The 26,442-nt window shown below is 43.9% G+C and overlaps 1 protein-coding gene across 1 annotated transcript in view; it reads left to right on the top strand.

The window, feature by feature from the left end:
• PLCG1 (phospholipase C gamma 1) overlaps positions 1–25,030 on the top strand; it is a 131,865-nt gene extending 106,835 nt beyond the window's left edge. Inside the window, exons 25-32 of the mRNA XM_075349861.1 lie at positions 2,121–2,217; positions 2,334–2,558; positions 2,903–3,051; positions 3,845–3,959; positions 11,921–12,082; positions 12,171–12,259; positions 13,952–14,115; positions 18,716–25,030. Of these exons, the coding sequence (XP_075205976.1) occupies positions 2,121–2,217; positions 2,334–2,558; positions 2,903–3,051; positions 3,845–3,959; positions 11,921–12,082; positions 12,171–12,259; positions 13,952–14,115; positions 18,716–18,758 (1,044 nt within the window). The 3' untranslated portion in view covers positions 18,759–25,030. The remainder of the gene's footprint in view (positions 1–2,120; positions 2,218–2,333; positions 2,559–2,902; positions 3,052–3,844; positions 3,960–11,920; positions 12,083–12,170; positions 12,260–13,951; positions 14,116–18,715) is intronic.
• Positions 25,031–26,442: the final 1,412 nt, after the last annotated feature.

The raw sequence follows: 26,442 nt of genomic DNA on the forward strand, positions 1-26,442 counted from the left end.
TTACAAGCGTCCGCTGGAACCCTGGGATCTTAACAGGGTGCTAACGGCTCTTCAGAAACCACCTTTCGAGCCGATGCGGGATGTTTCTCTATCACGCCTTTCGCAGAAGGTGGCCTTCCTAGTGGCAGTCACATCACTTCGGAGAGTGTCTGAGCTAGCAGCGCTGTCATGCAAAACCCCCTTCCTGGTGTTTCACCAGGATAAGGTGGTTCTGCGTCCGGTCCCGGAATTTCTCCCTAAGGTGGTATCCCCTTTTCATCTCAATCAGGATATCTCCTTACCTTCTTTTTGCCCTCATCCAGTTCACCAATGTGAAAAGGATTTGCACTTGTTAGATCTCGTGAGAGCACTCCGGCTCTACATTTCTCGCACGGCGCCCCTGCGCCGTTCTGATGCGCTCTTTGTCCTTGTCGCTGGCCAGCGTAAGGGGTCGCAGGCTTCCAAGTCAACCTTGGCTCGGTGGATCAAGGAACCGATTCTTGAAGCCTACCGTTCTTCTGGGCTCCCGATTCCTTCAGGGCTGAAAGCCCATTCTACCAGAGCCGTGGGTGCATCCTGGGCATTGCGGTACCAGGCTACGGCTCAGCAGGTGTGTCAGGCGGCTACCTGGTCGAGTCTGCACACTTTCACGAAACACTATCGGGTGCATGCCTATGCTTCGGCAGATGCCAGCCTAGGTAGGCGAGTCCTTCAGGCGGCGGTTGCCCACCTGTAAGAGGGGGCCGTTTTTCGTCTCTTTTTATCGAGGTATTCTTTTACCCACCCAGGGACTGCTTTTGGACGTCCCAATTGTCTGGGTCTCCCAATGGAGCGACAAAGGGAATTTTGTTTACTTACCGTAAATTCCTTTTCTTCTAGCTCCTATTGGGAGACCCAGCACCCGCCCCTGTTCCCTTCGGGCTGTTGTTCTTTTGTGTACACATGTTGTTCATGTTGAATTGTTCTTTTGGTTCATGGTTTCAGTTCTCCGAACATCCTTCGGATTGAATTTACCTTAGACCAATTTATAAGTTTCCTCCTTCCTGCTTTTGCACCAAAACTGAGGAGCCCGTGATGCACGGGAGGGTGTATAGGCAGAGGGGAGGGGTTACACTTTTTAAAGTGTAATACTTTGTGTGGCCTCCGGAGGCAGAAGCTATACACCCAATTGTCTGGGTCTCCCAATAGGAGCTAGAAGAAAAGGAATTTACGGTAAGTAAACAGAATTCCCTTCTTTTGAGAGGAATAACTTTTTTACTTTGCCATCAACGGACCTGGGTGAGGGTGTATTGAGCTGACAAATTTATTAAAATTTTGAGTAGATATGATGTGTTGATGACTTTTTACTGTATATTTGAGGGAGAATTGTAGCAACATCTTTTAACCGTGTGAGGGTAATATTTTTATATTGGTCCTCTTAGTTCAGGTAATTACGCACTCAGCGGGTCCAAATAAGCACTGCATTGTATGGGTTATCATATGAGCTTCATAGGAAAATTCACTTGGTAGGCATGAAGGCCTTCCAGAGGACCCAGGCTGCCATGGCTTGCACACTACGTTTGAGTCATGTAGGTGCTGGCGGCCATCAGAATTTAGATCACCATCTTGAAGCCTCTGAAATGCCGCAATCATGCTTGACAGTGGCATTTAAACGGTTAAACCTATATATCCTTTAAAAAAGCACTTCCATCAAAGTTTTTATCTTCTTAATATATTGCAATCGCCATATTAGATAGCACTGTATATTTACAATTCCTCATTTTACCCTTCTACCCAGTTAATTCTTCTCTTTTCAATTAGGTCTATGACATCACATGATTAAAAACAGACTGAATACTCTATATAGAATGAGGAAGTCACTTTTCCCTGCAGGAGTCTTAACTCAACTTCCTGGCAGGGGGAGGAGAAGAGTAGTTAGGTTAGAACTTAATTAGGGGGTTGATTCAGGCAGGCAATCTGAAATGAAGCATTACATGGTATAAATCCATAGGCTGCCTGTACAATTCATTAATATGCCAGGTTCTCCAGGGTGATTTTTGTAGTCACTCTACTTTCTGGCTAATGGAACCTTGCACAGAGGAATTTAGGTTTTCTATTTAACCATTTTAACTTTTTTTTACAATTTTTTTTCCATTTATCAGCTTACAGAGGGCAAAATTATGGAACGAAGGAAGAAAATTGCCTTAGAGTTGTCTGAACTTGTCATTTATTGCCGCCCTGTGCCCTTTGATGAAGAGAGTAAGTGAATTGAATAAAGAACATATCAGTCATATTAGTAACTGTGTTCAAATATTCAGGTTGAAGAATATTAAATCTTGTCAATATCAAAATTGATACCTTTCATTCTTTAACAGAGATTGGCACAGAAAGGGCATGCTATCGAGACATGTCTTCTTTCCCTGAAACTAAAGCTGAGAAGTATGTCAACAAGCAAAAAGGCAAGAAATTCCTGCAGTACAATCGACGTCAGCTATCTCGCATCTACCCCAAAGGTCAACGTCTAGACTCTTCTAACTATGACCCATTGAATATGTGGATATGTGGTAGTCAGCTGGTGGCTCTTAATTTCCAGACACCAGGTAACATCATTTTTTTTTTTTTTTTTATAATGTATTTTTAATGAAAAAAAATCTTCTATTTAGGCCTTATGCACATGGCTGTATCATGGGTCCATCCATCAGTTTTTCACTGCTTCAATAATACCCTCACTGTACCTCCCCAAGCTTCAGATTTAATACCAGTTTGTTACATGCTTCATTGAACACAATAGTATGAAAGTATTCTTTTTTAAAAGCATATATCCGACACGTAAAGTCCCTGCCATTGAGACGTCCAAGGGCTGCTGTGTGCATAAGGCCTAAGTCTCAGTCTAATTGCACCATTCTAATTTCTACACCTTATGACACTTATTTTCTTTCTTCAGACAAACCCATGCAGATGAACCAAGCTCTGTTCCAGTCAGGCGGCCGATGTGGCTATGTATTTCAGCCAAATGGAATGAGAGAAGAAATGTTTGATCCATTTGACAAATGTTCCCTTCATATGTTGGAGCCAATCATTATCTGTGTCGAGGTAAGACTTTGGTAAAAAAAAAAACAAAAAAAAAAAAACCCACAAAAAACAAGCAACGTATTTTTTCAGCTTATAAGACGCACCCCAAATTTAGAAGAAAAAAGGTAAAAGGGGTCTGTCTTACAATCCGGTGGTGTCTTCATGGGAGCGGGTGGTAGAGTGGGGTCATAGCAGGCAAGGGGTGGTAGAATAGAGCGAAGCTGCAGGCGGTGCAGCGGGTGTCCCGAATGCTCACTGCGGGCGCAGTGAGGCAGGCAACTTCCAGAGACTGTCAGCGGTGCGGGCTTCAAAGAAATAGCGCCCAGAGTCTTCACGTGTGCAGATGGCGCTCTCTGCTCAAGATCTCATCTGTGCATGCTCCATCTCCGGACGTTTCCTTAAGTCTTTTGCTGGGAGATCAGTGGGCTGGATGCAGCACGTGCGCAGATGAGATCTTTGAGCCAAGAGCTAAATTTGCACACGTGCCAACTCTGGGCGCCATTATTTGAAGTCTGCACTGCCAACAGTTTCAGGATGGCGCCCGCAGCCCCAGCACAGCACAATGCCCACAGCCCCAGCACCCAGCACAGTGCCCGCAGAATTGCTCCTGCAACCCCTCTCCACCACCTTCGATAATCAACATTCGGATTATAAGACGCACCCCTAATTTTTCTCCCAAATTTTTAAGAGGAAAAGTACATCTTACAATCTGAAAAATACTGTAAATCTGTAAAAATAAATAATGTAAGTAACAGTTGGTAAAGTACCATAGACAGATCAGGCAGAAAGTGATGGTGTTCTTCCCTGTTCTCAGATGCTTGGTGCCAGACACTTGCCCAAAAATGGCCGAGGTATTGTATGCCCATTTGTAGAAGTGGAAATATGTGGAGCAGAATATGACAATGCCAAAGTGAAAACAGAAATTGTAGGTAAGTTAACGTTTTTTTTGAGGGGTTTGTAATGGCTGGAGTTACGCACATGGTGAAAGAAGTAGTGTTTGCTTTTTGGGGTAAAACTGTATTATGTATAATATTGTGTGCAGTACACAGACAATGGTACCTGTCTGTGCAAGAATTTATTAAGGCATCTGGTTGGTCGTCATCATATTTTTTATTTTTTTTTCACATTTTGATGTCCATATTGATGTATCTGGATCTCTACTTTTCATTTTTTACCTCCATTATTTTTTGTACAACTTTTTTTAAATTCATAATTGCATGCTTTTCTTTCAATCATACTTATTTTATGACATTTATGAAAGAAAGATGATATTTATTTGGTCATTTGGATATCTTATGACAGTTATATCGTTATTAGTGATGAGCGAGTACTAAAAAGCTCGGCTGCTCGAGGCTCGGGCCGAGCATCCCAAGATACTCGTGTACTCGACCCGAGCACCGAGCCCAATGTTATCCTATGGGAGACCCGAGTATTTTTATGAAATGACCCCCGGCAGCATGTAGAAACCCTAAAAATGTCACAAAAGTCTCAGAAGAGTGCTCAAATGACATGGCAACAGCATGAGGAAGATCCCTTGAAGCATTTATCACTCAAAAGTCACAGCTGTGAACAATTTTCTCCGCGTTTTACGCCATTTTTACGGACTCACCAGAAAACCTTCCAAAATGACACCAAAATGAATTTTCATGGCGGAAATGTTAAGGGCACATACCCAATAGTGAGATAGAGCTGGTGTATGTTACTTTTGGAGATTACATGAAAGATTTTACGTGAAAACATTGTGTGGCACTCCGATGTCCCTGAGAAGAGACGTACATGAAGGCCTCTTGAGTCTAATGTGCCCATTTTGAGGAAGTGAGTCTTTGTAGTATTTTCCTTTGCCAGGGCAGTCCAAAATTGTGAGGTTCACCAATGCCCCTGCATACAGACGTGCATGAGGGCCTGTAAACCTGAAGTGCCCATTGTAAGGAAGTGGGTCTATTGTAGTATAGCCCTTATGCAGGGCAGCCAAAAATTGGGAGGCTCCACATTGTCCCTGGATAGAGACGTGCATGAGGGCCTGTAAACCTGAAGTGCCCATTGTAAGGAAGTGGGTCTATTGTAGTATAGCCCTTTGGCAGGACAGCCAAAAATTGGGAGGCTCCACATTGTCCCTGGATAGAGATGTGCATGAGGGCCTGTAAACCTGAAGTGCCCATTGTAAGGAAGTGGGTCTATTGTAGTATAGCCCTTTGGCAGGGCAGCCAAAAATTGGGAGGCTCCACATTGTCCCTGGATAGAGACGTGCATGAGGGCCTCAAAACATTGTTCCCATTGCAAAGGAGCGGGTCTCCTGTCGTTGTAATGTCCATTCTGAAAGAATGGGCGAAAAAATTTACCACTGGGGGTATACCTGAAACAAAGGCCTAACTATTGTAACGGTCATCATGGTGGCGCATGAGGAGAAGGAGGAGCAGTCCAGCGATTATCCAAAGTCCAGAAGTGTGTACCCATGGGTGAGTGGAGGTACATGGCAAATTCCCGTTACAAACTTTAAATTCCGCTCTCATTTGCTGGTGGTGTGGTGAAGTCTGGCCCAATCCAACCCTTGTTCATCTTGATCAGAGTCAGCCTGTCAGCATTTTCAGTTGACAGGCGGGTGCGTTTATCTGTAATGATTCCACCTGCGGCACTAAAAACACGCTCTGACAAAACGCTAGCGGCAGGGCAGGCCAGGACTTCCAAGGCGTAGAGAGCCAATTCATGTCCACCTTGGATACCCAATAATTGTAAGGCACAGAGGAATGTCGGAGTACAGTTGTTCGATCTGCAAGGTACTCCTTGAGCATCTGGGCAAACTTAGGATTTCTTGTGGCACTACCCCGCACCTCAGGGGCTGTGGTACGTGAGGGGCTGAGAAAACTGTCCCACATCTTAAAGACTGTTCCCCTACCTCTGGCGGATTGGACTTGTGCCCCTCTCGGCTGTACGCCTTGGTTGTCCACTGATTCCTGACCTATGCCGCTAGCGTTTTGTGAGGGAAATGCTTTGCCTACTTCCGTGACTATGGCCTTCCGGAACTGCTGCATTTTGGCTGACCTCTCCGCCTCGGGAATAAGAGACATAAAGTTCTCCTTGTAACGTGGGTCTAACAGTGTTACCAACCAGTAATGATTGTCGGCCAAGATGTTCTTAACGCGAGGGTCACGAGACAGGCAGCTTACCATAAAGTCAGCCATGTGCGCCAGACTCTTAACAGCCAGGACTTCAGTAGCCTGACCAACACGATGACTGAACATGCTGTCCTCCTCCTCCTCCTCCTCATCTACCCTGTCCTCTGGCCAGCCACGCTGAACCGAGGATATGACTGGTGTGCATGTCATATCCTCAATTTGGCCGGAGAGTTGCTCCATGTCTTCATCCTCCTCCTCGTCATAGTTCTCCACTGCACGTTGTGATGAGACGAGGCTGGGCTGTGTGTTATCATCACCCACACCCACTACTGTTTCTTGCTCTAGCTCATCGCGCTCTGCCTGCAATGCATCATGTTTGTTTTTGAGCAGAGACCGTTTTAGAAGGCAGAGAAGCGGTATGGTGACGCTAATAATGGCGTCATCACCACTCACCATCTTGGTGGAGTCCTCAAAGTTTTGGAGGATGGTACATAGGTCGGACATCCATCTCCACTCCTCAGGTGTTATGTGTGGAGTTTGACCCATTTCCCTACGGCTTAGGTGATGCAGGTACTCAACAACTGCCCTCTTCTGCTCACATATCCTGACCAACATGTGCAGAGTTGAATTCCAACGCGTGGGGACATCACACACCAGTCTGTGAGCCGGAAGATGCAAACGGCGCTGAAAGCCGGCAAGGCCGGCTGAAGCAGTAGGTGACTTTCGAAAATGTGCAGACAGGCGGCGAACTTTTACCAGCAGATCAGACAGCTCTGGGTATGACTTTAGAAACCGCTGAACCACGAGGTTGAGCACATGGGCCACGCATGGAACATGTGTCAGCTGGCCCTGCCTCAAAGCTGCCACAAGGTTCCGGCCATTGTCACACACGACCTTTCCTGGCTTTAGGTTCAGAGGTGTGAGCCAGTGATCTGCCTGCTGTTTCAGAGCTGTCCACACCTCTTCTGCATTGTGGGGTTTGTCACCTATGCAGATTAGCTTCAGCACAGCCTGTTGCCGCTTCGCCGAGGCAGTGCTGCAGTGCTTCCAGCTTGGGACTGGTGTGGAGGGTAAAGTGGATGAGGATGCGCAGGAGGAGGAGGAGGCTGAAGAGCATGACATCCTGGAGCTGTAGAGTGTGGGTGAAACCCTGACTGAGGTAGGGCCTGCAAACCTTGGTGTGGGAAGGACGTGTTCCGTCCCTCGCTCAGACTGGGTCCCAGCTTCCACAATATTAACCCAGTGTGCCGTCAACGAGATGTAGCGGCCTTGCCCACAAGCACTTGTCCACGTGTCTGTGGTTAGGTGGACTTTGGGTGAAACAGCGTTGTTCAGGGCACGTGTGATATTTTGTGACACGTGGTTATGCAATGCGGGGACGGCACACCGGGAGAAATAGTGGCGGCTGGGGACCGAGTAACGTGGGACAGCTGCCGCCATCAGGTCGCGGAATGCTTCTGTCTCCACCAGCCTAAAAGGCAACATTTCCAGCGCAAGCAGTCGCGAAATGTTAGCATTTAGAACTGTGGCATGTGGGGCGTTGGCAGTGTATTTGCGCCTGCGTTCAAAGGTTTGCTGAATGGATAACTGAACGCTGCGCTGGGACAAGGACGTGCTTGATGATGGTGTTATTTCTGCGTAGGCAACTGCAGGTGCAGGGCCGGAGGAGGCTTGTTCGCAGGCAGCATGGACAGGGGATTGGCTCGCATGCACAACAAGCGAAGACGTAGCAGTGACATCAGCAAGCACTGCTCCTCGACTCTGTTGTACTTCCCACAAAGTCGGGTGCTTGGCTGACATGTGCCTGATCATGCTGGTGGTGGTCAGGCTGCTAGTTTTGGTACCCCTGCTGATACTGGCACGGCAGGTGTTGCAAATGGCCTTTTTAGAATCATCTGGAGCCAACTTAAAAAACTGCCAGACTCGGGAAGACCTAACATTTGTACAGGCACCTTGTGTCGTGTTGTTGTTCCGGGGAACGGTTGCCTGACTTCTGCCTGGAGCCACCACCCTGCTTCTTACTGCCTGTTGGGATGCTACGCCTCCCTCCCCCTGTGCACTGCTGTCCTCGCTCTGCATATCCTCCTGCCAGGTTGGGTCAGTTACTGGATCATCCACCACGTCGTCTTCCTCTTCCGCACCCTGCTCCTCCTCCTGACTTCCTGACAATTGTGTCTCATCATCGTCCACCCCTTGTTGAGACACGTTGCCAACTTCGTGAGAACGTGGCTGCTCAAATATTTGGGCATCTGTACATACGATCTCCTCATGACCCACTTCAACAGGAGCTGGCGAGAGGCCAGAATGTGCGAATGGAAACGTGAACAGCTCTTCCGAGTGTCCAAGTGTGGGATCAGTAATGTCCGAGGACGTGTACTCAGCCTTGTGGTAGGAAGGAGGATCAGGTTCTGAAATGTGCGGTGCAGTATCGCGGCTACTGACACTTGACCGTGTGGAAGACAGAGTGTTTGTGGTGGTGCCAATCTGACTGGAAGCATTATCCGCTATCCAACTAACAACCTGTTGACACTGGTCTTGGTTCAAGAGCGGTGTACTGCTGCGGTCCCCAAGAATTTGGGACAGGACGTGCGAGCGAGTAGATGTGGCCCTTTGTTGTGGCGAAATTAGAGCTTGCCCACGACCTCGGCCTCTGCCTGCACCACCATCACATCCACTTCCTTGTTCGTTGTCAACGCCCTTGCGCATTTTGCAATGCTGTGCTGACGTGTATTCACTAGACTTGTGCGTTATATCCAAGTTTGTGCAAAACGCACACAAGTGCACCTGTACGTTGCCACCGACAGGCACACACGTGCGGTTTTTAAATGCAAGCACGGACGCACTAAGAACCTAACAGGTTTTTAGGAGCGACAATTACTGAGAAGTCTGACACTATCAGGACTGTTTTAGACTCTGTACACCAGCCCCAGATATGATGAAGCCTGGTATACGGTCACCACTAGGAATGGCTATATACCCTGCCTGCCTGCCTGTATACAGCTACAATAGTCCTGAGAAGGACTCTTCTCCTGTACTCCGACCTGGCTATACCCTGCCTGCCTGTATACAACTACAATAGTCCTGAGAAGGACTTCTGGTCACACTGTTTGCAGCCCTGCTACGGAAATAACTATAAAGGGCCGCAAACCTTTCCCTGAAGCAGCAACACTCTCCCTGCACTGACTGTCTGGATGGCTGTGTGCAGAGCACAGCGCGCCCGCCGGTATAAAGGCTCGGTCACGCTGTGCAGGCCGGCCAATCACTGCAATTCCACAACTAACAGGGCTGTGGCATTGCAGTGGTCTGCCAGCCAATCCCTGCATGAGGGCTGGATCTCAAAAGAGCGCCAACATGCAGGGATGAAGACCACGAGTACAGCACGAGTATCGCGAGATTACTCGGTCCCCGCCGAGTAGCCAGAGTACAGTGATACTCGTGCGAGAACCGAGTAGTGACAAGCATACTCGCTCAACACTAATCGTTATATGTAGGGAAGTTATACAATATTGCATGAACGTTTGTGAACCCCCTCGAAATGTTTCAAATTTTTTCATAAATTTGATCTGAAGACTGTATCAGATTTTCTCACAACTCCTGAAAATAGAGAAGCAAATTGAACAAATGAGTAAAAAATTTTAGACTTTGCAATCCTTATTATTGAGGCAAATGATCCAATTGTTTGTCAGTGGCAAAAGTAACTGAACCCTTAGGATTAGCAGATAATGTCAAGGTGCTTCCAATCAATGGGAGGACAGAAATGGAGTGTGAGTGGGCCATCTGTATGATAGATGCCAGCTATTTAAATAAAAGTCTAATATTCACAACACGTTTGTGGAAGCATTTAATAATATGGTACGAACAAGGGTTTCTGTAGACCTCAGAAAAAAATAGTTGTAGATTCTCATCCTGCTTGAAACCATTTATAAAGAGTTTTGACACCACCAATGCACAGTCAGACAAATTGTGCACAAATAGAGGAAACTCAAAGACCATTTTAGCCTTCCCAAGAGTGGCTGACCAACAAAGATCACTCTATGAGCAACATAATAGTCCATAAGGTCACAAACGAACCCAAGGTGATCTCTAAACATCTAAAGGCTCTTTTTCCTATTAAGTTTACCATCAGAAAGTCACTGAATAGCAATGATTTACATGGCAGGATCGTAAAGAGACAGCCGATGCTCTTCAAATTGAACATGGCTGCTCACCTGGACAAGCTAGCCTCTGATACAAGCTGCTCATGGATTGGGAAGCAAGTTTCATCTTTTCAAAATCTTGGACCCGTGGTTAGCAGATTCTCATCCACACATTCTCATCCCATCGAAGTCTTTCCTTTGGTTAATTACCTTATATACTTTAATACAGGGGTGTCAAAACTGATTTTCACCGAGGGCCATGTCAGCATTATGGTTGCCTTCAAAGGGCTGCTTGTAATTTTAAGGGCTCATGCTGATCTCCTTGCAACATGGTACAAGCATGAACTGCAAACTGAAAATTGGTCAGGGGCTATATGAGAGTTGTTCCTAGGTAGAAGTGCTATACGAGAGCTGTTCCTGGGTTATAGGGTTGTACGAGGGCTGTCCCTGTGTAGCAAGGCTTTACTACAACTGCGCCTGCGTACTAGGGCTATTTGACCGCTGTCCCTAGCGCTAGGGTAGTAGGGCTATCCAAGAGCTGTTCCTGGGTTGCGAGCCTAAGGGCTCTGTGCATGGGTTGCAAGGCTAAGGCGGGCTTTGCACGTTGCGACATCGCAAGCCGATGCTGTGATGTCGCACGCGATAGTCCCCGCCCCCGTCGCAGGTACAATATCTTGTGAAAGCTGGCGTAGCGAAAATGATCGCTACGCCGGCTTCACATGCACTCACCTGCCCTGCGACCGTCGCTCTGGCCGGCGACCCACCTCCTTATTAAGGGGGCAGGTCGTGTGGCGTCACTGCGACGTCACACGGTAGGCGGCCAATAGGAGCGGAGGGGCGGAGATGAGCAGGATGTAAACATCCCGCCCACCTCCTTCCTTCCGCATAACCTACAGAAGCCTTTGGTGACGCTGGTAGGAGATGTTCCTCGCTCCTGCGACTTCACACACAGCGATGTGTGCTGCCGCAGGAGCGAGGATCAACATCGGACCGTCGCGTCAGCGTAATTATGGATTACGCCGACGCTGCACCGATGATACGATTACGACGCTTTTGCGCTCGTTAATCGTATCATCTAGGCTTTACACACTACGATGTCGCATGCGATGCCGGATGTGCGTCACTTTCAATTTGACCCCACCAACATCGCACCTGCGATGTCGTAGTGTGCAAAGCCCGCCTAAGGGCGCATCCTGTGCATGCACCTAAAGTATCCTAGGATAGCATTATAGATTCTTATGTATTCTCCAGGGAAACTATAATTTTTTTTTTTGTCTAATGAATAGATTTATGAGTTAGATCAGTGGGCGTTTCTAACTGCTGGTACAACCACCGGTCTCTAGCATGAGTCCCCTGTCCTTGCAGTCGAGTGAGGATCCAAAATCTAATTTACCATCTGTAATCGATAGGTAATAAATAGTTTTTCTAGTAAAGTTTTGTTTGTTTTTTTAACTTTGTGTTATATTGTTAAGCAGTAATACTCTTACATTTCTTCTGGTAAGTACAACCTTGAACCTTTTTAAAAGCTGTAATATGCTGTGGTACCATTAAACTTTTTGAATGGTCAGAAGCTCTTGAGAGATGAGACTTTTTTTTTGCTGTGACATTTTCTCTTCTATCTCTTTTTGATTTTCTCTGCAGTTGACAATGGTCTGAACCCAGTCTGGCCTCAAAAGCCTTTCCAATTTCTTATTGCAAATCCAGAGTTTGCCCTCCTACGATTTGTTGTCTATGAAGAAGACATGTTCAGTGATCAGAATTTTCTGGCCCAAGCGTCTTTTGTGGTGCGCGGCCTTAAAACAGGTGCAGTATAAAATGAGAATATACACCCTCAAGAATGTATATGTGGTTGAGTTCTTCACATAAGTAAAAAATGTTGTCTATATTGAAGGTTTCAGAGCCGTGCCCCTGAAGAATAATTATACTGAAGACTTGGAGCTGGCTTCACTCCTTATCCGGTTAGACATCTACTCCAGTAAGGTAAGAAGTTGTGGAGGGGCTGCTTACATTTAAAGAAGTGTTCAGGTATTGAATGAAACTATTCATTTGAAAATCTTTTTCTCTGATATTAACTTCAAAACTGAAAGTCAAATTGAGACTTAAAAATTGCTATCACCTTTTTATAGACTCCCAATAAGTAGCTTACCTATAATGTGGCCTCTAGTAGATCTCCATATCTTGCTCAGATTCTCTATCTATCGATCTACACACTGCACATACATAATAGCCTGTCTGCTCTTCAGCCTAAAGCTGGGTTTACACACTGCAACATCTCAAACTACATCGCTGTAACGTCACCGGTTTTGTGACGCAATAGCGATGTTGTTTGCGATGTTGCAGTGTGTGAAACCTATCAGCGACCTGGCCCCTGCTGTGAAGTTGTGATCACTACAAATCGTTCAGGACCATTCCTAGGTCCTTTGTTTCCCGCTGTGCAGCATGCATCGCTACAAAGTTTCAGTGTGTGAAAGACTTTGCAGCGACTTTGTAAGCAACTTCCCTTTCAAAAAGCTGCTTATCAACGTCCCCAACAACCAGCTAGGTCGCTCTGCAGGTCCGGATCGCTGTTGAGTTGTTGGCCAGGTTTGCCTGTTTGACAGCTCACCAGCAACTCAACAGAGACTTAGGGAGGTCGCTGTTACGTCACAAAACCGGTGACGTTACAGCGATGTCCTTTGCGATGTTGCAGTGTGTAAACCCAGCTTTAAGGCCCAGTCACACACAACAACTTACCAGCGATCCCGACAACGATACGACCTGATAAGGATCGCTGGTAAGTCACTGGGAGGTCGCTGGTGAGATGTCACACAGTCAGACCTTACCAACGACGCAGTAACGATGAGCGACCTGTATAACGATCTCGGCGGCGGTGGGACCCTGTTAGGAGGTCGTTGGTAGGCGTCAAACACAGCGATGCGTCCTGGCCAGCAGGACTTCGCCTTTTGAAGAAAATGGTCCGGACCATTCGACAACGACTAGAGATCTCACAGCAGGGGCCTGATCGCTGGTAGATGTCACACATAATGAGATCGCTAACGAGATTGTTGCTACATCACAGAAACTGTGACTCAGCAACGATCTCGTTAGCGATCTTGTTGTGTGTGACGGGGCCTTTAGACTCCTGCAACTAAAAGACCTTTTGATTACATCAGGTCACATGACTATCAAGTCATCAAAGGTCCTTAAACAATCCTAAGCTTGGAATACAACTGCTGGCATCCCTAAAAGAGTAGAGCCCTGAGTAATTGTGGAGTGTGATCCACCTTAACTCTGGACCCGACTGTAACAAGGGCTTATTTTTGAAGTAGGACTTGTATTTCATGTATACTTCAAAAATCCTGTAAAATCATGCTAGGGCTTATTTTCGGATAAACAGGGTAGTAGCCTCTGATTCCCAGGTTCACACTGGGCAGTTTTTCACTACCACCTGTTTATTCTCTGTGGTGGGGATCTTTGGTTCATACTATTGTACCAGGCCTTGCCACACGGGCTCATATAGCCATAAGAGTTGTAATTATAGATGAAGATCCTTTTTCAAAATTTCTTAAATCATTGAATTTTTATGTATGTATTTTTTTTTATTTTTTTTTTTTTTTTATATAAGGTTAAGTAGCTTTAGTCATGGAAGTTTTTCTATGAGAGTAACTTATAATCAAACTTTTTTTATTTCAGCAGGAGAACGGCGAACTAAATGGGGCTACTGCACCTCGAGAGCGAGTCAGTGATTCCACTGCAAGGCTACGTGATGGCTTTGCAGATTCTCGATATGCTGCACACCAGCTGGATGATTTTCGAATCCCTCAAGAATTTACAGATGGGTTTGATAGAGATAGGAGGTAAAGTCACAGCTCAGGCTTGAATCCAGGAGTGGATCCCCACTCTAATCCATAGTAAAGTGCTGTAAAGAAAAGTAGTCCTCTTTAGAGCTTGCCTCTTTTGTATGTATTATATGGAAAGTCATAACTGGATTAACTGATTACTAACTTTTGCAAAATGTGTTGCCTTCATGGCCACTGTATCAATTTGCTAGAATGTACAAAGCTACACACAACATCTCTGGAGGACCAACCATGTTTCTGCATAGTGGCTGCAGACCTACTATAGCAAGCTACTTGTTTACAGGTGTATTTACACAGGCTGACCAATACTCTGTCCGCACAGATTGGTTATTAACTGGTTTGTACACTACTTGGACGACCCTCTTCTTAAATACTCTGGTCTTGCATGTTAAATGTAACAACTTTATACTTGCCTCCCACACCGAAACTGTTTCAGCTATGTTGATGCAGGATCTCCTGGTGCTGGCATGACCTTTTATATGCCACATGATCACTACATCCAATTAGTGTCCACTAATAGGCTGCAGGACTCATGAGGCTTAGCAGTGTCTTGCATGCACAAGGGAATCACGCGCCAACATCACTAGAATGGTACTATTGCCGGAAGTGAATAAAAAGCTCCCCAATGCCTTCCAAACCACCACAATGTATATAGTCGTTCGTAAATACCCTTTCCAAGGCCGGGGCCACACAGGGACTAATGCATCTCCTCCCATGACACTCTGCTCAAGCTGGCAGTACAACAGAGCCAAGTGTCATGCTAGTGTCCCTGCGACTGTCCGACTGTGCGAGCGGACCTCAGCTGCGGGGGGCGGGCCAGCGCTGCAGAGGGGAGGGAGCGAATTCTCTCCCTCTCTCCTCCGTAGCCGGCTATTGCCATTCTCGCACTGCACTCACTGTACACTGGTACCCCCCCCTGCTCCTTGTTCGTCCGTGGTCTGCTCTGGCCATATCAGCACAGTGGTGATGTCACCGCTGTACTGATCTGTCAGACACACAGCGGGACAATGCTGAGAGACAGTGCAGCGCTCCCTCTCCATCAGGGCTTTCAAATGTATTGGCATCTGTGATGCCAATACATTTAAATGTGCGATCCTGAACAGGGGGCCCCTTGCTGATAGTGACACCAATACATTTGAATGTGCAATCCTGAGCAGGGGGCGCCCCGTGCTGACAGTGACACCACAGCAGCCACCACCGGGCCCTTCCCCCAACTCACAGGCACCACAGCAGTGGCGGGGGAGGTTGCGAGGACAGTACGGGGTGCGGGAAAATGTGTGGGAAGGTGGAGACTCCACGCACTGTACCCGCCCAGTAGGGCGGCAACATGAAGTCTGCTCTGTGGCCGTCAACAATGTGGTCGTGATGTCACAGGAAGCAGCAAAATCCCGGCAGGAGCGGTCACATGACTGCTCTGAGTCGGGGGAGAGGGGCTGACAGCAGGGCAGGTAGGTAGTTGCTATCTACCTACCTGCCCCAATGTAGCAAAATAGAGTAATAAACAAAAATTTGCAAAATAAGCCGGATAACCCCTTCATTGATATAATAATTATTATTATTTCAAGATCTATTGATTAAAATTAACTTTGTGGGAAAAAACCATTAATTGGCATATTAGAAATGGATTTATAAAATTATTTTGCGTGCACTGCAATCAAATATACAGTGCTTGTTAGAAAGGGTATTAAAATAAGAATAAATATATGTATCCTCCATAAAAATGACAATTGTAGAGCATCTTTTCTTAGCACTTCTGTTGCTCCTCGGTTATTCCTCCAGAAATCTATAAATAAATTGACAACTGGTGTGATGATTGGGCATGTCAAAGGGGTGCGTCCTTAGTCTGGCTTGGTCAGCTCTGATTGGACAGTGTCAAACTCAGGGCTGTGGAGTCGGAGTCTGTGTCCGAGAATATAATACAGTAGTTCAATGCAGAATGTGCTGAATATTTTTTCATAGCAATTGAGAAAGTTATGAAATGTCCTATAAATGCCTTCTCCTATTCCTCATCAAAGAATGTAGGTTTTTCGTTGAGATGAATCTGTGCTGTACTTTATGTACTTGAGTAGGAGGACTGCCAAGAGCAAGAAGAGTTGGGTCCTACCAGTGCTACTACCACCATATCTTCAGCCTCATCAGATGAAGAGTTTAATTTTGAAAAGTATTTGGACCACATGGGGCAGATAAAGCGTTGCTGCAGAGAGAAAGATTCCACTCCCATAGCAGATTGACCGAATTTCAGCAACATTTTTCATTTGCTCTCAACAAAGTAGAAGAGTTCAACCGTTCATCAAAACTGACTGTGCATGAGGCAATTCCTTTATACTTGGAAACTGTTAGAGATGTTGCCCATGTGGTTACGGCTTTGCCTCCAACCCAAGTTACTGTACAGAGGTTGTTCTCTAGCCTTAAAATTATTAAGTCAGATTTGAGGTCATCTATGAAGGAGGATCTGATGGAGGCCATAGTATTTCTCAGAACAAATTCATAGACTGCACAAATGTTACAGTACGGTTTTGTTAAACTGTTTTTCCCACTTACTGCATAATGTATTGCATATTTACAATTAATTTGTTTTTTGTGTTTTCTAAAGTTTTATTCTAATAAATATATTTATGTTCTCTCTAAATAGCTTCATTATTATTCAGTGCTGGCCAAAAGTATTGGCACCCCTGCAATTCTGTCAGATAATACTTAGTTTCTTCTTGAAAATGATTGCAATCACAAATTCTTTGTTATTATTATCTTCTTTTATTTGAAAAACACAAAAGAGAATGAAACAATCAAATCATTGATCATTTCACACAAAACTCCAAGAATGGTTCAGACAAAAATATTGGCACCCTTAGCCTAATACTTGGTTGCACAACCTTTAGCCAAAATAACTGTGAACAACCGCTTCCGGTAACCATCAATGAGTTTCTTACAATGCTCTGCTGGAATTTTAGACCATTCTTCTTTGGCAAACTGCTCCAGGTCCCTGAGATTTGAAGGGTGCCTTCTCCAAACTGCCATTTTGAGATCTCTCCACAGGTGTTCTATGGGATTCAGGTCTGGACTCATTGCTGGCCACTTTAGTAGTCTCCAGTGCTTTCTCTCAAACCATTTTCTAGTGCTTTTTGAAGTGTGTTTTGGGTCATTGTCCTGCTGGAAGACCCATGACCTCTGAGGAAGACCCAGCTTTCTCACACTGGGCCCTACATTATGCTGCAAAATTTGTTGGTAGTCTTCAGACTTCATAATGCCATGCACACGGTCAAGCAGTCCAGTGCCAGAGGCAGTAAAGCAAACCCAAAACATCAGGGAACCTCCCCCATGTTTGACTGTAAGGACCGTGTTCTTTTCCTTGAATGCCTCCTTTTTTTTTTTTCCTGTAAACTCTGTTGATGGCTTTTCCCAAAAAGCTCTAATTTTGTCTCATCTGACTATAGAACATTCTTCCAAAATGTTTTAGGCTTTCTCAGGTAAGTTTTGGCAAACTCCAGCCTGGCTTTTTTTGTCTCGGGGTAAGAAGTTGAGTCTTCCTGGGTATCCTACCATACAGTCCTTTTTCGTTCAGACGTTGACAGATAGTACGGGTTGACACTGTTGTAGCCTTGGACTGCAGGACAGCTTGAACTTGTTTGTATGTTAGTCGAGGTTCTTTATCCACCATCCGCACACTCTTGCGTTGAAATCTCTCGTCAATTTTTCTTTTCCTTCCACATCTAGGGAGGTTAGCCACAGTGCCATGGGCTTTAAACTTCTTGATGACACTGCGCACCGTAGACACAGGAACTTTCAGGTCTTTGGAGATGGACTTGCAGCCTTGAGATTGCTCATGCTTCCTCACTATTTGGCTTCTCAAGTCCTCAGACAGTTCTTTGGTCTTCTTTCTTTTCTCCATGCTCAATGTGGTACACACAAGGACACAGGACAGGGCTGGAGTCAACTTTAATCCATGTCAACTGGCTGCAAGTGTGATTTAGTTATTGCCAACACCTGTTAGGTGCCACAGGTAAGTTATAGGTGCTGTTAATTACACACATTAGAGAAGCATCACATGATTTTTCAAACAGTGCCAATACTTTTGTCCACCCCCTTTTAATGTTTGGTGTGGAATTATATTCAATTTGGCTTTGACAATTTTTTTTTTTTCATTGAAGACAAATTAAATGAAGATGATAATACCAAAGAATTTGTGATTGCAATCATTTTCAAGAAGAAACTGAGTATTATCTGTCAGAATTGCAGGGGTGTCAATACTTTTGGCCAGCACTGTATCATAATAATGATTAAAAGCTTGAAGTTATTTTACTACAGTAAATTGATCATATACCTAAGTCATGTATGAGGAAGTCAGTCGTGGAGTCGTAGTCAGGGAAATTGAGGAGTTGGTGGTTTGGCTTACAGACTCCACAGCCCTGGAGATCGTGTAGGGACCCACTCCTGACATAAATCTAGATATCAATCTATATATTCTTTTCTAGGAGGAATAACCGGGGGACATCACAACGTGCAAAAATACTCATGGTTTTAGTAAATAAAAACTCAACATGGTCCGAGAGGTGACACTCATCATTTGAGAGTTTCAACTTCACTGTTCTTTTCTTTACAGGGTCCCAAGAAAGACTCGTCTTAGTGGAGATAACCGACTTTAAAGATGTTCGTAGACAGAGACTGATATGACTTTCTACAACAAGAATCCAGATTCAGTCCTGTCCTTTTGGATAACAGTGCCTCGATGTGGAACTCTGCTGCCAGGCAGCTTGATTTTTGCACATTCGGTGTCACAACTTAACATGACCCCAGAAAGGGTAACTTTGCTTAGGGTCTCCAATGTTTCCACCGTGGGAACCATTTATCTGCAGCACAAACTGTAGGAACTCTTTCTATATGTAATGCCTTGTATATTAGTATGGCTGCTCTCAAAGACTGGGTTTCCAATAGGCCATTTCCAGAGTAGCATACCGCCCCTGCTTGATCTTTGGTCATCTTCTATCAAACTATGAAAGAAGACGCTAAGGAATAGTTTGTATTCTTATTATTCCAAGTATTCCCAGTTCTTTCAGTACTGCGCCACATTCCGGGGACTCGAGCAGTACAAAAATGCTACAAATTATATTTTTGTTCTTACTTTTTCTTGTGCACGGCCTTTGACCTTTCAATGCAATAGTTCTTTTGGAACCGTGGAAGCAAAATTTGGCATCTTGCTGCAATTACACAAAGTTTTACATTTCATCCTACACAGGAATGTTGGGCTCCAGTACACCATGTTAATTTGTTTTGGACCTATCCTCACAAAACCAGCCATTTTAAGCCGATTTGGACAATCAAACATGGCAACTTGAACAAGTTAATTACAAGAAAGCCATTGTTACTGTCTTTGTTCCTTTTAAAGAAAATCCAATAGTGGTTAAAGAGGGTTGTCTGAGTCCAGAAAAAAAATAACAATAAAAACAACAATTGTGCCACTTTTACCAGTTAGATTAGGATGGTGCTGTTTGGAGGAGAGACTTTATTCCCGATTTAGCGGATCATCCGTTTGACCCCCAAACAAGTGGTCCGCTATTTTATATTCTAGTACACACATGATTTGCCTTTAAGGGAAACCTCACTATAAGTATGCCCGATGGCAAGACATATTGACTTTTTATTTTAATCCCAAAAAGTATTAAGATGAATGTCATTAAGTTAGTTAGGCCATATTTTACATGCCAATGTTCAGCCAATCATTTGGCCATTCTTCTATTCGTGAGGCCAAATTAATGACTTTTTCGTTGCCATTCTCATTAATATTTGCTTAACTCTTTAAATTGAATGTTGAGCAGGGGGGACAGGACTGTTTTAGATACTGGTATTGTGGCCATAATGCCTGGACCTCCCAATTTTAACATGGAACGCAATGGTGACCGGAGTTTGGTTATATAGCGCTACAGTAGATCTGGGCAGTGCAGCCATAGTATGGATGCTACAATGTGCCTGCCTTTATAGATTTGCATTCCTGCTTTAATAAGTGTATATACAAATCTGTCACACACTTATTGTTCTGAGGTCCAATATACAGTTCTGCAAAACTACGCAACAAAAAGACATACGATATTCCATTTTCAAAGAGCATGTGCCTTATTTCAGTTCAGTTTTCCCTCACCAAGTTTCATAGTCATATTATGTCGGTATTTTTTAACTCTTTGGCTGGTTCACAAAGGCAAGTTTAGACATACATCCAGAGTCGCTCAGGACAGTGTCATCCACCGTGCCAGTAAGACTTGTGACATTGCAGTATTATCAATAGCACTTGAATTGGACAGTCAGAGTATTTTCTTTCCACCAAGCACAGTAGTTTGGTTTTTTTTGTGTGGTTTTTTTTTTAAGATATTAAAGGAAATCTGTCAGGTTTTTTGTTATAGCAGCTAAGAGCAGCATGCTTTCAAAACGGAGATTCTGATTCCAGCGATGTATCACTTACTGGGCTGCTTGCTGTAGTTTTCATAAAATCACTGTTTTATCTGCTCACGTATAACTCCGCCCACACCACTGTGCATAGGCAGAAAGCTGCCAATCAGTGATGGGGCAGAGATATACAGAGCTCTTGAACATAAAGTACTACATGTCAGCAGGTTTCCTAGTCCTTCAGTGATAAAATCATGATTATCAAAACTACAGCAAGCAGCCCAGAAAGTGAAACATCACCGCAATCGGGCACTCTGCCCTACATTATGCTGCTTTCAGATTAGAAGGTAAAAACCTGGTGACAGATTCCCTTTATAGGCTCTGGATACCTATGCGACTTTTACATTAAATGCTGTGGACACATCTAACTCAAACAGGTTGTATGGAATTTGAAAAAAAGCATTAGGCTTCCTGTGTATATTTTTTATTTTGTAGACTAGTTCATCATTTCATAATTTGTTCAAAAGGGCTATTCAGCATGAGAAAAACTTGGCTGCTTTTCTCCCAAAAACTAGTCCTGACGCATTGAACCCAAGGGCAAAGGTGGCAGTGTGTCCAAAATCAAATAGCCCAGTTTTTCCAATCTTGGACAGCCTTTTTATTACTTGGAGGTTGTTTTTACACCCGCTTATATTTTTATTCATGTTGCAAACAAGTGTCAAAAAGCTGCTGTTTACAGATCTTGTGTCCATTTTATTCCCTACTGTCAATTGGATATGGGTTTGTTTGTTTTTTTTTATTTTTTAAAATGGATTTTCCCAAGCATTGGGCCTCCTTCTAGAAAGCTGTCTTTCATTCCCCCGCCGCCAGCCTTCATGCATTGTGATTAGGAGTCCTTTTATTAAGAAGGACTCTAACTGATCTTTGGAAGCAAAAGGACAGCAAGTAGCAGACGCTCAGTTGCGGTACTTGCACAGCTTTACCTTCTACCCAGAAACTGGGATCTAAAGTGTCCGACGGTGAAAACAGGATTTACGACCGTGCTGCTAAATTTCCCTTACATTGTCTGTATAGTCTTTACTGTACTGTATAGACGGGAAGATCTCATTAGCTACTCCTTGCGCTAGATCTTGCACAGTCCAACTATGTGTATTTTTTTTTCTTCTTCTAAGGTCTGGGTGGATGATACTGTCACTTAGTCATCATGCAATGGAGGAGTATGACCAGGACTTCTCTTCTCATCACGACATGGGCTGAAACTTTCCATTTTGGAGGTTTTTTTTAGAGGAGCTGAATTGTTGAACAAGTAACGCTCGTTCACAATTTACCTATCCCATTTAAACATGTTGTTAGCCACCCGACAAACTAGCAAAATGCTCATTTTGTTGGGTGGCTAGATGTTTATGCTAGGATAAATAAATAAAAAAAAATCATTGTTATATGCCTTTAACAGGAGCTGTTCTGCTGATCTAATGGTATTGTATGGGAACAGACCAATCATTCATGTTTCCACCATTTTTTTCGTCAGCCTAGCAAGTAAACGAGTCAACCTGTGGTCACTTCATGGCCTGAAATCAGCCAGACTAAATGAGCCTTAATTGTGGGATTTTGCTTAGAACTCCCCTCCCTCATGCTTTTTGTGTGGTAGAGATGCCTTTTAACTACTAATTTGTGACCAATCCAGCACAAAGAGCCAGCACCCCAGTAAGATTCACTTGTGGTCTTTCATCGGCATCCAAATGCCCTCAGTGAGAGCCATTCAAACAGAAAGCTGCTCTGTCAATGGCTGGATGTAGGTGGTCAGGTTTCTATTGCAATGGACCATATTTACCATAAATATGTGTTCAGTTGTTGAACACATTAAATAGGCATTAGTGATGAGCGAGCACTACCATACTCGGGTGCCCAGTACTCGTAACGAGTAGTGATGAGCGGGCACTACCATGCTTGGTTGCTCGATACTCGTGATGAGCGAGCACTACCATACTCGGGTGCCCAGTACTCGTAACGAGTAGTGATGAGCGGGCACTACCATGCTTGGGTGCTCGATACTCGTGATGAGCGAGCACTACCATACTCGGGTGCCCAGTACTCGTAACGAGTAGTGAGGAGCGGACACTACTATGCTTGGATGAGCAGTACTCGTAATGAGTAGTGAAAATCTCGGGTGCTCTGTAATCATAACGAGTAGTGATGAGCCAGCACTACCATGCTCGGTGCTCCGTACTCTTACCTAGCATTATGACATTCAGATGGCCTTTACTCGTTTACTGAGTATAACAGACGTCTAAGGGGAACTCAAGCATTTTTCCAGAAAATGTTCTATAAAAATGCTTGCGTTCCCCATTGACATCTATTATACTTGTTTACCAAGTATAATAGCCTTAGCCTATTATACTCTAATTCAAGATGCTCGTTACAAGTACAGAGTATCCAGGCAAGGTAGTGCTCGCTCATCACTACTCGTTATAAGTACCGAGTACCTGTGCATGGTAGTGCTCACTCATCATTACTCATTACGAGCATCAAAGTATGGTAGTGTTTGCTCATCACTAATAGAGATCCAATTTGGATTCAAAACAACCAGTTCTTTTTGGTAAGCAGAGTCGAATGATCTCAATGGAAAAAAAGAGATGAACTGCCCATCACTAAAGGCCCCGTCACACACAGAGATAAATCTTTGGCAGATCTGTGGTTGCAGTGAAATCATGGACATATTGTTCCATTTGTACACAGCCACAAACCTGACACTGATAGTCCACAATTTCACTGCAACCACAGATCTGCCGCAGATTTATCTCGGTGTGTGACAGGGCCTTAACTCTAAAACGAAGACTTCATTTATCACAACTGTCCAAAACTAGCATTGCTGCCCATAGCAAGTAATCACAGCATAGCTTTTTATTTTTCCTCTTCAACCATTCTGGAAAAGGACAAGCTGTATTCTGATCATTGCAATGGTCAATTTGGCAAACAATTCACTTATTTATATCATCTTGTGCCCAGTTTGGTTTTCTCAGCAGGGACCATACATTTTTCTATATTGCACACATGCAGCTACTAAATAAAATAAAAAAACCCATATACTGTCTTTATCAATCTTCTGCCATTCCTGTGCTAAGGCTTCACTTGTCATCTATGGGTCTCTTGGGGTTTTTTTTTTTTTTGGAGGGGGTGGGGGGGGGCACATGACCATGTCATCCTTTGCTTGTCTATAGTGGTCAAGTGTTGACACAACTCATCATTGCTGAAGGACAGTACACAGGATCTGGGAGGGAGATCAAGGAAGCCACGGCGCAGGAGGTGAAGGATAGATGGTTTTGTGAATTTTACAAAATGCTCCACGGCAAAAGTATTTTTGTGGGTCTATATCTCATTGAAATTAGTGAGGAAAAACAGAGCTAAACATCAATTTCCATGCAGAAAAACTCCAACCTGTAGATGAGTTTGACGATTATTGTATTCCGCAGTGGATTTAATGTTTTTATTTGCAAATCAGCACAGAAAATAAGTTTACTAGGCTGAGGCAGAATGATTTGTAGGACATAAGCCACGTCGGTGGTCTCTGGCCGGCAGATAGGAGGCATCAGTCGCTTGCCTCACGGGATCCGCAGTGTGCCTTTAGATTAGCCAGGCTGGCACAATGTCATCTGTACATCAGGGTGCTTTGATGTTACTCCAGCCTGGCAAATCAAAATCCATGCCAGGGATCCCAGAAGGTAAAAGCTTGGCAAACCTCCTATCTGATAGCCATAGACTAGACATATGGTTGATGGATCGGAGTCTCACAAACTCAACAGGGCACCGTAAGTATCAAAATATCAAGATCTTCTTCATTGCTTCAGTTTTTCAACTAAAAAATCAAATTTGTTTTGCCACAAACACATGGATGTCATGCAAATTCTAAAATTTTCGGAACACGTGTGTTTGTGTGTGTGTGTGTGTGTGTCTGTTTGTGTTTGTGTGTGTGTTTGTGTGTGTGTGTGTTTGTGTATGTGTGTGTGTGTGTGTGTGTGTGTGTGTGTGTATATAACATGTTTTTATGTGGACAGATCGTGTCCATGCTGTAAACAAAAAGTAAAGTGCTTTCATTAGGAACCAGTACCTCATTCGTATTACTGGTTTCAGACGCGTGAAAGGATGGTTTGATTTAATTGGAAGTGGGCATAGATGGAGGCATGTTCAGACTTGGCATGTTTTCAGTGTTTCTGCAACCAATTCTGAATATACATGCCTCTAATCTACCTGTTATATCGAGGTCTAATGACACATTTTTCACATGGAAATCCTCAAAATGTGATACACTAAGTATTGGCAATTTAGGGCTATTATTTTGCAGGGACCAGACATTTAATAAAAAGAATCTCCATGTTTACATAAGCAGGGCACGTTCTTACCGATAGTCATCATTCTTGACCATTAACTTCCTTGTATTTGTAAAGAAACGGCTAATGTACAGCAAATTATTTATCATTTCAAATCTGGCAAGAGCTGGATTATACTTCGCTATGTTAGTAATAAAGCACATATTTATAAACTGTCTGGGTACATTTACCATTGTCCTTTCGAAATATTGTTTTGGGTTGTTTTTTTTTTTCTGCCAAAGGTGTATTTTTGTATTTTCTTGCCCTGTGCTTCAATTAACTTTGCCTCCCTTTTAAAACAGGAACTGTCAATCAACCCAAACATTCATGACTAGCATTAAGTCGAACAATCCCATTTGATTATTCAATGAAATTTTATTTTTTTTTTCCCTTTTACATAAGTTTTCATACTTTTCTTGCTAGCTAAAGTTATCAAATCACTTTTTATTAGGGGATTCTGTTCTCATTTTTGGAAAAAAAAAAGTTCATGTAAGTGGCTTTCAAACCCCTGTATTTTCCTGCATTGATATCAGAATGTACTTATTTGGAGTACAGATGATGGCAGTGAAAGTGCCGGCACCTGTCTCCTGAGTATTGTGCTTATCAGTACAATCTCCCCTCAGCCAATGTTCATCCAATTGCTGTGCCACTGGTCTAACCCAACGCATGATCTCCTAACACTCCAGTTACACAAATGTCTGTAATTTGTCAATAAACAGAACTCCACTGCCCCCTGTATACAGTAATGGGAGGCCTCTGCTCCAGTCATTGTCTATGGAAATGCCAAGCAGCCTTTTCTGGCAGTCCCATAGACGAGGAATTGAGTGGAAACCATGCATGCCATTCAGGACAGAGTTGCAGAGTCCCAATTTTGGGATTGCTGGGGCTCCCACCAAGCAGACCGCTACAGATGAGCAAGTTATACATTAACCCAATAATGGAGGACAACTTGATTTTTTGGGGAATAATCCTTTAACCATAGGAAAATAATAAACTGGTGTGCTATGAGTGAATAATGAAAGAGATGTGCCCTATTCTTAAACTTCAAGTATGACCTTCCAAAGGTAAATACCGTAGAGCTCTTAGAAAATACTGCTTACTAGACTATATTTTCTAAGAAAGGCCATGTGCACAAAGAAAGGGCCAGCATAACTACTCTCCTGACATATATTTTTTTTTTATACCCATCAATATAAAGAAATATCTAGAACCTGAACACTGTTTCAATGCTACTAAACCAGTAGTCTATAAGCTAATGTGTAAACAATCTGAGCATCAGTCCATTATGGATGTCCATATACTACCTTTTATATGGGCATATCTATTCAGGAGTGCCACCTACTTACAGCGAGTGAAATAAGTATTGAACATGTCACCAATTTTCTAAGTAAATATATTTCTAAAGGTACTAGTGATATGAATTTCTCACCACATGTCTGTAACAAACCAACCAATCCACACATGCAAAAAAAAAAAATCAAATCGCAGATGTCCATAAATTTCGTGATGTGTAGTGAGAAATAACACATGGAAAAAGTATTGATTACGCTTACTGAAATGAATGTAATATTTTGTGCAAAGCTTTTTT

The sequence above is a fragment of the Anomaloglossus baeobatrachus genome, chromosome 5 (assembly GCF_048569485.1).
Source record: "Anomaloglossus baeobatrachus isolate aAnoBae1 chromosome 5, aAnoBae1.hap1, whole genome shotgun sequence".
In the NCBI taxonomy this organism is placed as follows: domain Eukaryota; kingdom Metazoa; phylum Chordata; class Amphibia; order Anura; family Aromobatidae; genus Anomaloglossus; species Anomaloglossus baeobatrachus.